Here is a 13,444-nt window from a genome sequence, read left to right on the forward strand (position 1 = left end):
GAACCATCTGATCTTAGTCAGTAACAATGTTTCCATATAATTCATTCATACACTCATCCTTCATGACCTGCAAGGTTGGACAGACAGCAGTTATAGATAGATTATTTTACAGTGAGTTTATACTTTACAAACAAGTAACCAGAAAAAAATCTTAGTTTAAAAGCTAACAGATGGAATTAAAATGTTAAAATTGTTAACCAATCAAAAAGTCTAATTACGCCTGTTGATGGAAAGTGTGAATAACAATATATAATCCTCCTGCCATTCCTAGTAGTATTAATATGTTCATATTGCTCAGTCTTCTATACATTTTGGAATTTTCAAATATAGCCAGATCAACCTAACCATAGACTAACCAACACAAGTAGACTTCTCATCCCATTGTAAATTTTGAAGCACGTTTTTCGTGTCTAGTTCATGTACGTGACACAAAGGCGCTAGTGTCAATGCAACTTTGTTTCCATTATTTAGGGTTAATTTCTTAATTTGTGCTTTACTGTTTGGTTATATAACTAGGGGACAAGTTATTGTTTATGATTAGATCGTATTATTTGGTTAAACGAGGTTTTAAATGGCTGTAATAACGGGAAACAAATTGTAAACAAAACACGACCTCTGCATAAACCGTACATGAACTAACAATAAAATTGTCTTCAGCTGTTCCATAAGGATGAGAAATCTACTAAGGGAGTATGTTTTATCTATGACCTAACCCACCACATATCCTCAACTTGGCCAGAAGAAAATTATAATAAAAACTATGGTTATAAGATATGAGGATATATAAAATTAATAATTTAGGATGGCAAATGTGTTTATTTCTTCTGTAAAAAGACATGCGACCATTAGAAGTAAGTATAATATAAAACATTGAACAAAAAGAAACATGTACAGAAAAATAGAACTCATGCCCTATCCACATACAAATTAAAAATTAAGACACAATTTTTATTTATTAAAAAGGTGTTTTTATACTTAAAATAGGTATAATGTAGCTTAAGGGTGTTTGGTAAAAAATTTGATGTATTTTTTGTTATTGATCAATTGTACTAAAAATTAGAGATACAAATATATAAGACAAAATTATTTATTTTGAATATTAAGCGAGATATAGAGCTTGAAAGTAGTAAATTTTTCATCTTTGGTACAAGTACACAGGGAGAATGGGTAATGCGATTCTCACCACAATTGGCATTCGGGTGTGGAAAAATAAGATAATAATCACTAACTATTTAAAATTATAAATTTTTAACGTTTTTAAAAATTTGCTTTTTTATAAAAAAATTAAATTAATGTTAACTCGTTTGGGCTGTGAATTCGTACCTTTGATGCTTTGCGCTGTCGGAGCACTACTCGTTGAGAGTGTACGTACAGTAACACCGGGGCTTTAGAATACAACGATGAACGTATTCTTTCAATGTTAAAAGATGTTTATAATCACGTGATGTTAAAGCACTCTACAGCCCCGGTGTTAGTGTACACACTTTCAACGAGTAGTGCTCCGACAGTGCAAGGCATCAAAGGTACGAATTCACAACCCAAACGAGTTTACATATCACATTTTTTTAAATTCCAACATACAGATACATTTTTCCCAAAAACAAACAGCTATTTTTAAATTTTAAAAATTTTTATAAAAACTAAATTGAAAAAAAAAAAATAAAAATTTATAATTTTAAGGACAGTAGTAGTTAGTGATTATTATCTTATTTTTCCACACCTGAATGCCAATTTTGGTGAGAATCGCATTACCCATTCTCCCTGTGAACTGGTACCAAAGATGAAAAATTTACTACTTTCAAGCTCTATATCTCGCTTAATATTCAAAATAAAATTTTTTTTATATATTAGTATTTATAGTTTTTAGTACAATTGAACAAAAACAAAAAAATCAGACATGCAAATTTACGACCAAACAACAACACAACAAGAACTTACATTTTTAAGAAAAAGATGTTATTTTTGTCAAGAGTACGCAGACTAGTTTGTTGACGAGAGTGGGGTCTGACAATTTTGGGGTTGTTTAAATAATGACAAAACTACCAAAATGAAGGGACAGGAGCAAAAATGCAAAGGACCTGCAGCTAAAATAAGTCCAATAATATTTAACTTCAATGACGTTAAAAAGACTAATGGTAAAACACAAAACCTCACTTTAGCTGGGTTTCCTAAAACTAAACAGCCTTAAATTTGATTTCCAAAAGGGAGGATGCCTACTGATTTAGATAAACAGTGTGACAGTTGGGAGTTCTTATCAGTCCCTGTTTTCAACTAGAAATTGGTTTTTGAATTAATCATCAAACCAAAGACCTCCCCAAGGCTAGGTAAGTAAGCATTTTGGGAAAAATTAACACACATTTAAAAAATACTTCTTAGGAATAAATTTGCTTAAAAAAACCTAAGATAGAGTGTATTAGATAAATTATAAATTTACCTTACGATGTTTTACTATTTACATTCCTGAAAAATTTAATATCTCTAAATACATAAATTTTCAATATATTCACAAACAGAGGAAATAATGCGTTTTAAATCCTTCGTGTTAAAACATTACACTATTTTTACCAATAGTCATTAAAATTTGAAATCAACGGCTTCTTCTGTCTCTCCTTTCACGTTCGTGTGATGATTTAGAAGATGAGTAACCTCTATCATGACGCCTATGACTGCGATCATCATGATATCTATTATCAAGCTGACTCTCATGACGTTTATCATGGTAGGGGTGGTCTCTTCTGTTTCTTCTCTCTTCGTAATGATCATTTCTTCTGTCCTTCTCTGGGGAGTTGCGTCTACCTCCACTCATATCCTGCATACTCGGGTACATACCAGGGCTCATCATACCCATAGGATTCATACCCATAGGATTCATACCCATAGGATTCATCATACCCATAAGATTCATTGGGCCCATTGGACCCATGGAACCTCCCGCAAAAGGAGGCATTCCTAGTCCCATTGGTAACATCTGATTTCCCAATTGGAGCAGCTGTTCATAGTTGGCAAAACCTGGAACATTCTGCGTTTCTGAGTAGTTTCTTGAATCTCTACTTTGGCTAGAGCGTCCTTGTAGATCATTCCTCTTTGAATGACCGTTGAGTGAACTTTGTCCTCGCAATGCGTTCACTTCAGCCCATGACGAAGGTTCCTTGCTATCTTTCTCCTTATCTGAACGTCTTTTATCTCTGTGATTCCTTTCTTCTATTCTTGGAGGATGGACTTCTTGCTCAGTGAACTCTGTTATGTGAGTGTCAAGCACTGGAATGTGATGCAGTCTGCTACGACCAGACAGGTTTAAGGGTCTGTTAAACAGTTTCTCTCCTCTTAACAGTTCCAAAGCATAAGGCACAGAGCATTCGTGCTTAAAGACAATAAATGCAAACGATTTGGGTCGTCCATTTGGATCTCTTGGTCTTCGAACACTTTCCAAAGGACCAGCCTGCAACAAATTTTAACTAGAAATAGGTAGAAACCCCTGTAAAAAAACCCCCCAAAAAAGTGAAAAGTAACCCCCCAATCATAATAAATTCGTACATGACTAAGCCATATTGGTTGAAGGGGAACACCAATCTAAAAATTCTATCTCTAGAAATTTCCAAATTTTAGATTATTGTAAAGAAAATGGTTTGGGCATCATGTTTAATGTTTCCCTACTTTTTCCTTAGCATGTATTAGCCTAAAAAAAAAAAAAAAAAAAAACTGACAACTATGCACTGTTTTAAAGTATTATTATTGTTTAGGTGCGTATTCTAACCCAAATATTAATGATAAATAATTAGTGAAGACTAGAATGAGATGCCTTATTTACGTAGAGCCTTGTTACTGCCTAAGACCAGCTGTTTCATGAGCCAGGACCACTATTTATTGAAAACCGAATGAACAAGACAGCTGGTTCCAGTTTTAACTATCAAAAGGATATAGGTAGTAATGTAACAAAAACAACAGTTTTTAATAGCCTAGGGCCTACATGTTTTGCAGGTGTAAAGTAGTTCTTTACCCCCTAGGCTAATCATTTTTAGCCCCTGGCCCTAGGTAATAAAACTCAGTTGTAAACTTCAATTGTAAGCAATTGCATGTATCGTAATTATATTTCGATTTATTTAATCGGTTGTAGCTTATTGTTGCATTCTCTGGTTAATAGTTTGACATAACCATAGTATAATGTACACAATAATGCAATGATTAAATCACTTACTAAAATACTGCTTGTTTTTGCATTAGCGAAATTGAAAACAAGTTAGAATCCGTTTTGATAGGTTACCTAGATTGATGTTATAGATTGTTAATTTGTTTTGCAAAATGATGAAAAATATATAGTTGACTAAATGGCAAGTGTCTTTTTTAACCCTCTCTCATTTTCCGACCTCAGCTTAATCTTGGTCGTGAAACTTAAGTTTGGGTGGTGCAATATACAGTAAAACCCCTCATATCCGGCCTACATGGGACCGAGCTCCTGACCCAATAACATTTTGGCCAGATGAACCAACCTATTATTAAAAAGACAATTTGTATCTAATTACAACTATAACTTAACTTGTGATTGGTTAAAAGTAGTGTTTAAGTCTCTTTTGGGAATCTACTAGCTTAACTGGGTAGTGAAACCGAAACCCCGAAAAATGTATGAACAGGAAACAGACAAACCGTGAGATAGCTCAAATTATGGAGACTACATGTACAGCATGGGAAATATTTTTGGTATCGATTCCGGGAAGTGACGGGATAAACCGAGGACCAGGAATTCCGAGGCAGGATATTAGGGGTTCTACCTTACTATGAAGACCAACAACACAAAGTGGCATCACTGACAGGTACCTATGTAGGTACGGTACTTACATTGTGCACAGATTGACTGTGATTTTCTTGAAATTACCCAGTAATCCCAAAGTAGAAGTTATCGTGAAAATGTTTGAATAAAATAAAAATGTATAAGTTATTTGATTTTTAACATTGATTCCAAAACACCTAGAGAGTCAATAGACAAATCTGGACAGCAAAATCAAGGTGTTAAGTGAACTGGCAAACGAATTAAACCTTTTATTCAAAGTAGCTTGGCAATAAACAGCATGTAGGACAATATTACAAACTAAGGTACTTTGGTGTTATACGGAGGCCACATATTTTACAGCACGCTGCGGCAGTTATGTTAGGTTGGGGTTATCATAAATATGTTTGTAGGACTTTGCTTGTTTCGTTATGAATTCAACGATACCAGATGAGTCATATTTCTATAACCCAACCTAACAAAATCGACACAGCGTGCTGTATAAGAGTGACCTTCATATAATACCAAAGTACCCAAACGAAACTAACTAGGCTTCTTCAAGTAGCCTGCTGATACCAACCATGATTTAAGTCAGTCTGATGGTGTAAGTCAGTGTTCCATGACTCCACCGTAAGTGAAATAAACAATGGTTGGGAGGGAAAAGGGGACTGTATATAAATATTAGTAATAGTGCTATTTAACACGTTCGAGGCGGCATGGGAGCGATCGCTCCCACACGGAACCCTAATGCCATCCTGGTGGGTGCGTCCGCTCCCAAGCTGCAATGCAGTACGAAATGATTTATTTTTAAGCCAGGATTAGAGCTAGAAACTTGAAACCTCGCACAGCACTGCTCAATAGTATACTGTATTTTGCTGTGGTGTAGGTTGGTAGTAAATTTACCCGAAAATCCCCCTCTGGCAATCTCAAAAATCTACTTTTTGTCCTGCCGTTTTCCCTCCATTTGGCAATACAATTCCAATGGGACCGGCTATGTTCCAAGCAGTGCTGCTATCTGTAAGTGTTTAGCGATCTACATCGACTCTCGTCTTAAAGCAGGACATCCTCGCACGCTATTTACTATTCGTCAGCCCGAAATTGGAAAGCCAGTCACACGCGGCAATCGGGTTTGTTTGACGCTGCAGGCTGCGCCGCACTGGGGATACGCCCGCCATTTGACGTGCCGCCGCCAACGTGTTAACATTTTTAGTGTGAAAAACAGTTTTTGTTAGATCAAAAATAAAGTATTTTTGTGAGATCAAAAATAAAGTATTTTTGTGAGATCAAAAATAAAGTATTTTTGTGAGATCAAAAATAAAGTATTTTTGTGAGATCAAAATAAAGTATTTTTGTCACAGTGTCTACAGACATCATTGTGCGTCTAGTCACCAGTGACCGGCAATTTAGGATGTATTTTTTTTTTTTAATGGCTGGAAACACAGTTTGCGAACTGGGTCCTTATTTCTTTAAACAAAAGATAAGAGACCTACTGACATTTAACTGCACTAAATGTGTTTAAAGATCTTCTCATAAGAAAACCAACAGGACACTTTTTATGAAAGCTTTGCCGATATATAAATTGTTGGCGATTGTTACAAATGAACTGTCTTGGTTAGTCAAGCGAGAATATCCAAACCAAGATATCATTAACAAAAGGTCGACATTAGATAATACCAGGGTTTGGACTGTTCCCTTAAAAAAATAAATAAATGACACAAGCAAAGATATAGGCTTACATACTAGCCTATAAATCTTTATAAGTAGTATCATATCATTAAGTATCATCATTAACATAGCCTGAAATTAACTACTCGGTTCACTATCTTTACCATCCAAAGCTAACCTATCTTCAAAACACTTAATACAGCCTTAAATCCTCATAAAGCCCGACCTGCCTTCCTCACATACCTAAATAAGATGTGATATTTAGTAAACTAATGCTCTAAATCGTCCTGTAATCCAGCTACTAGGAGGTCTTGACATGGATATTTATAGGCATATACGTACTACACACTCTTCGAATCTCACCTGCACTTCGGAATAATATCTATGGGACAGCAGCGGATTGCTACATCCATATAGACTAAACTAAATACTTATAAAAATGGCGTTAAGAATCATCGAAAATCTACAACCACAAGATCATTGTAAACCATACTTAATCAAAAACAAAATCCTTAGCGTACCAAACTTTACATCCTTGAAGCTATTTAAACCTCCCAAAGCTTAGGGAAAACTTTCACAAATATAACTTAAGAAGCAAAAAAATAAACTACGATATCCAACAACGCAGATTGTAAAAAACCAGCAAAACACCACAAATCATGGGATCAAAAGTTTTTAAGAGTCCTTGGAGCCTAGACATAACTCATAAAACAATTTAAAAACTACAAAGCAAATTTCTAATCTCACAGGATACTAGATATTTGTATTACAATCACTTTGGTATTTGAGTGGCTGTTTGAAAATAACAAAATTAACATTGCTCTTAAATGGCGGACAAATCCAAGATGGCCGTTGGCTTCCATGTACTCCCTTGGAAATACATTCCAAACAACGAACAACATTTCTAATCTCACAATAACTTATTTACATTCTAATCATTTTGGTGTTTGAAAAACTATTTTTGGATGATAATTAGCTCTTCAGCAGCGGTTTGAAATCATCCAAGATGGCCGCTAGCCTCCAAGGACTCTTACTGCTCTCCCAGAACATATAAAACTAATAAAATCTACAAAAAACTTTTTTCAAAACACTCAAAGAATATCTAATCCAAAAACCATATTTCAAATTAGATGAGTTCTTCCAAGAGCACACTGCTCACCATAAAAACAGGTCAATAGACATGGTTTAGCCCCTGAGCTGACTAGATGACTAATATAATATATATAAATACCTCGTCACAGCTCTGAAGTTGCTGTATATTACAGCTGTTTCGGCATCAAAATGCCATCATCAGATACACATATCCACCTAAATTGGCGTCGTTAATCTGTACACACACACGAACACGATAAAAACATAAAAACACGTAAAACAAGGGACAGGCCTGTCGCGTACATGATTGCTACGAGTACGGAAGCTGACTGCAAAGCTGACTGGAAGCTGACTGTCAGCTTCCGTACTCGTAGCAATCATGTACGCGACAGGCCTGTCCCTTGTTTTACGTGTTTTTATGTTTTTATCGTGTTCGTGTGTGTGTACAGATTAACGACGCCAATTTAGGTGGATATGTGTATCTGATGATGGCATTTTGATGCCGAAACAGCTGTAATATACAGCAACTTCAGAGCTGTGACGAGGTATTTATATATATTATATTAGTTATAAAAACAGGCCCCAAAACAAACCCACAATACACCATACACACAAACACCAAACACTACAATGACACACCATTTCATAAGAAAGTATTCAAGTAAAGCAATCAGGGGCTTCAGCCAGGGTGGGGGCCTCAAAAGAATTTTTTTTTCTCGTGGAAAATGAACTTTGACGATAACTTAATTCCTTAGAATAAAGAGAGATTTTTAAGCCACACTTCTATTCTACTGATCCCCAAAAGATCTGCCCATTGAAAAATTGATTTTGAAGCGATAACTTATGCTAAAGTGATGTCGATTTTACCTGGAGACATGACAGCCAATGTTTTTTTTTTTTTACCTAAACTGAAGTTAACGAATTTTGCCCTATACCAGTAGAATTGCTCAATAACTAAAAAAAAAAAAAAAAAATTATTTAAGCCCTACCGGTAGTGTCCTAGGAATCGCTAGGGGCTCAAAAGCGCATTCTAAAAATCCGCAACGATGACATCATAGTTTAGTTCAAAATTCCTCCGTTAACAGCGTTGTAGTAGAGCACAGCGCGTAATTTTTACTTCACTGTTAGGCCTAGTTAATTATAAAATTAAGAAAGATTATAAAAGTAATTTTAAAATGTAGTGTTTCAATTATTAAATTAAACTGTCATAACCTAACCAAACGTGCTGATAATGAAAAAATCGAATGAAGGTTTACTAATCTAAAAAATAGTTTTGTTCATAAAATAAAATTATAAATGCCTAAAATTCAATTTTATAATTTTTTAATTATAAAATTAAACTGTTATAACCTAACCAACCAACCAAACTTGCTGATATGAAAAAAAATTGTTGACAAAAAGTTAGTGCTGCCAGCGGAATTCGAACCCAGTATCTTCGGTTTATCAGCTCGGTACGCTATCTACTACACCACCGAGGCCGATGGCTGAATACCGTATCGTTGCGGTAATGGTGTTCCCTCAAGAGGAGATCTGACAGCTCTACTACAACGCTGTTAACGGAGGAATTTTGAACTAAACTATGATGTCATCGTTGCGGATTTTTAGGATGCGCTTTTGAGCCCCTAGCGATTCCTCTAGTGTCCTAGCCTATATTTGCCAATATTCTTAACATTTGTACAATGACTGAATAAGTTAAGTAGGCTAACATTTAAGTTAGTCAATACTTATGCCTACCCAGTAGGCCCACCAGCAACATCTTTAAGTTTAAACTGTTTTCGACTTGTCTTCTTTATTTACAAAAGTAATATTTTAGTCTAACAATTTAGGGTTAAAAATATAAGTTTGTAATAACATAGGTATAGTATAATATAACATCAAAATAAAAAATTGTAAAATAGGCCTAGCCTAAATTTAACTGACAAAACTTTTTGTTACTTAAAAAACCCTTTGAGTGCCAACGTCCGGGGAACCGGACGTTTTTAAAACGAGCCAAAAGTGCCGACGTCCGGCCGACCGGACGTTTTTAGAACGAGCCAAAAGTGCCAACGTCCGGCTGACCGGACGTTTCGTAATGATCGAACAGTTGTCATAACAACCGAATGGATACTCGGATTCTTTTAACCCATATATTAACATTGAGTCAAAAGTTACTAGATGCGATACATCAATTTTCGTTGGTCGAAATATCGAAAATTCGATTTTTACGAAATTTTAACCTAAACATCGCCAGATCGCGCTCGGCATTTTTAGCGCGACCTTCGGGAAAAATCATCGGCATTTTTTGAGCGTTACTTTTATTTCTCGCCTGGCACTCTAAGGGTTAAAATCACCGAATCACTCGGTGAGAGTAATTTAACCGAACCAGGATAGAATAACCGAATTTTTCTGTTTAGCATAAATAACCGATTGATTCAGTTATTTTCATTCGGTGATTACCACCACTAGGCTATCAATCCTCCAATGTTACTTTGTTAGGCCTAGGCTATCTAAGTTATGTTAGTTGGGCTAACTTACTAGTCACATAAACTTTCAACCGTAAAATTTAAATACAGGCCTACCCTGTGAAGGGTTAGCAGGCATTTACATGCATTGAAGTGTGAACAAATGAAATGTTATTACATTAGCTTATCAACAAACCTGGAGAAATAGTTCATATAAGACTTCATCAGATACTTGGTCAGAGATATTTCCACACCATAGGGTACGCTCGTCGGACTCATCTCTGTCCATTCTCATCATGACTATTTCACACTTGCTAATAAAATAGCAACTAGATAATGTTACTAATTATTTAAGTTTTAAAATGTTAGAAACATTACTATTACAAATAAATTTCTAACCTATCTAGATAAATGTCATCATCAGGACAGGAGGGGAGGTGTGTAGTGTTTTTTTAAGTGTTTTTGACGTTTTTGATTTAGTGTAGTAGTAGTAGTGGTGTGGTAGTGTTTACATTTTTTGATGTTTTTCAAGCTTTTTTTGGTGGTTGGCTCGTAACAGTGCCGTCTAAATCTAGGCAACTACCCAACTACGTTGACTATAAACTAAACTTTACCATTGAGTATGTTCTAGGTGCATAGTAAAATGGTATGGTAACGATAATATTGACATTTGACTTAAGCAATTTAATGATATCTGATTTCTGTTTTGAAATTTGTTTTTTTTTCGGTTACGTTTATTTGTGCTGGCTCCGTGTTTAGCCCGGACGTGTTTGACGCGGACACCCTCAAAATGGTGGTGCGCGCGGACAGATGCTTTAGAAATCCCCGCGCCAAGGTCGGTTGGGTAATTCGGCACCTTTCGCCCCCATTATCGAGTAAGGACGCTCGGTGGCGTTTCCCTCACAACACAAAGATTTATAATCGTAACCAGAACTGGCCCATAGCTACCAGTGGGAGAAAAAACTTTTATTAATTCCATTCGGATTTCAAAAATGAAACATTACTATTATAAGACCTGTATAATTGCAAGCACGTTGCAATGTGCAACGGAATCTATACTATTATAAATTATAAATATTGGTTCTAGTAATCACTTTTAAATTTAACAATAAAATTTTAAAAAAATTGAAAGTAAAGTCTTTAAATTTTAGTATTACATCAAATATTGCACATGCTTATGAACAATGAACCTGAGCATGTTCCATAACAATTTACTTGATAATGATTACTTAGGTGTATATTTTACAATCAAAATTTAAACTTCACTTTTAGTCCTGAACCACGGATGGGAACAAGACTGTTTCATGATTCTCAGCCTGTATTTTATATACTGCTTTACTGCGGTTCCGGATTCTTTTAATTATGACACATCTATATACTGTATATTAACTAGGTGGCGTTTGCAGAGGCATTTACAAAATTGAGCGGAGTCATCAGGGTTCCATATAGTATATTGTTATTTACCTTCACCATTGAGCTTCATAATTATTTTTACCAACAATTTTAAGTGAAGGAAGAGAACGTTTGTGTAAAGATAGGTATTGGTGTAATTAGATACACGTTGTTCGTAATGAAGGGGAGTAAAAAACACAGATAGAGATGTAATTTTAGACATTTTCGGAGACCTGAATTTACATGTTAATTAAAAACCCTCAGGATTGATCATGAACTTATTCTAAAACAGAGCGGTACAGTTCTAGCTAGCTATAACCTAGAAATAAATCCTTAACAGTTGGTTTCGGATTCCACCATTTTGGCTACTAATTACTGCATAAGAGGACATGATGGTGAGTATATCAGCGAAACCACGAAATATATACGAAAAATATCGTTAAAAAAGTTATATTGACATTCACATTTGCATTGATTCAAGCGTTTAAACCATAAGAAAATAACCCATGTGTTCCACGTTAATAATTGTATAAGCAATCGGAACTGGGCTATAATGCCGTTATTTTAAATACAAATTTAATGTAGGTTAAGATAAGGTTCCCATCATAAATATGACATATTTAAGTAAATAAAATATACATGTTGATCTTTAGCTTATGTTCTTTATTTTCATACCTACTAATAATTGTTGTGGCACGTGATGCGCCAATGTTTTGGTAATAATACAAACTAACACTTTCAACTAAACTATGATTTTATTGATGTAGATATGATATAAGAAATTATATCAGTGGACTGTATAGTGAAACTGTAATAAATTAATTTTTATAATGAAACTACTAAATGTGGATTAAGAGTCATAATTTAAGACTAATGAAATACGTGAGATGCTGAAAGAAAACAATGTTACTCGGCTGACACGACAATCAGTAGGCTACATGATCACATAGACCACAGACCACATAGGACTACCACCCCACGGTCCTAGATAGAAAAGGAGTTTTTGTGACCGTATTTGTTCTTTACGCAGAAGGACGGTCTCAACTGCTTTGTAGGAAGCCGACTAATTGCCCTAGCAGAACGAATGAGTGGTTTATGCGATCGTAAACAACTCTAGATGTTTGACAATATTTGAAATTTAGAAACGTAACTATCTCCTAACAGCATAAATATACCCAACAGATTAATTAAATACACTCTCCCCAACAACGATTGTTTCAAGCAAAAAATACTCATAAATAAAAAATGTTTGAATGAACAGTATACAAGTATTTGACAAAAATCGTTTACCTAACCCACCATGTTAAACTTCCCTATCTTAAGCGTGATGTATACAACTTCCTTACTTCTCGAGTGATGTAAAGTATCAAAAAACACACTCGGTGATGTAATGAAACCCATTTAAATAACATTGAGTGGATAACTTAAAAAATATAACTCTATGGAGCCAACGACGTTTAACGCTAGAAATCAGCTGTGTGCTTGAATTTTATTGTTATTGTTATGTTTTGGAGAATTTTCCTAACCTAGCTTTTGTTTGTAAATGAACCTTACTGTTATAAGATGAGTGAAATGGGTAATGAAAAATATTGTTCGTAACCTCCTGTATATTGTCGGGTCAGGTCACCGGAGGACTTTTATTACCGGTATTGGTGAACAAAAATACTTTATTTTGACACGTCGTTTGTAAAAATCCGTCCATTATTAATGGAGGAGTAGTGTTTCGTAGAAATTGCCTTCACGTATTACATATAAGGATACTATTATAAAGAAGAGGTGGTGTCTGTGTGTTTGTATGAGATAATCTCAAAAACTACTGAACCAACTGGGCTCAAATTGCACACAACTGTAGCTACAGCTCCGAGGATACATATAGAACTATTCCCGCTTCGATATTGTCCTAGGGCTCTGCCCCGTGGGCTTTCAAAAATTTGAGGTGAGAGATTTAAAAGTAAATATTGATTGATGGTATCCATGGTAACAAAGAACAAACCTCAAAAATGTAAACAAGCAGAACTAACAAACTGTCAAATGGATTTTGATTTCACAATGCCACACAGCTGGTTCAAACAAATTAAATACTGCACGAATG

General features: G+C 35.1%; 1 protein-coding gene across 1 annotated transcript; it reads right to left on the reverse strand.

Moving 5' to 3' along the window:
• Positions 1-1,805: 1,805 nt before the first annotated feature.
• Positions 1,806-10,386, reverse strand: LOC128985397 (RNA-binding protein 7-like). The gene is made up of 2 exons (XM_054404856.1): positions 10,157-10,386; positions 1,806-3,439 (listed from the first exon to the last, which is right to left on the reverse strand). The coding sequence occupies exons 1-2, from the start codon at positions 10,256-10,258 to the stop codon at positions 2,588-2,590; spliced, it is 954 nt and encodes a 317-aa protein (XP_054260831.1). The 5' UTR covers positions 10,259-10,386; the 3' UTR covers positions 1,806-2,587.
• Positions 10,387-13,444: the final 3,058 nt, after the last annotated feature.

This window comes from Macrosteles quadrilineatus, unplaced genomic scaffold (genome assembly GCF_028750875.1).
Source record: "Macrosteles quadrilineatus isolate MER2022 unplaced genomic scaffold, UCM_ALF_1.0 Scaffold_2__2_contigs__length_208266976, whole genome shotgun sequence".
NCBI lineage: Eukaryota > Metazoa > Arthropoda > Insecta > Hemiptera > Cicadellidae > Macrosteles > Macrosteles quadrilineatus.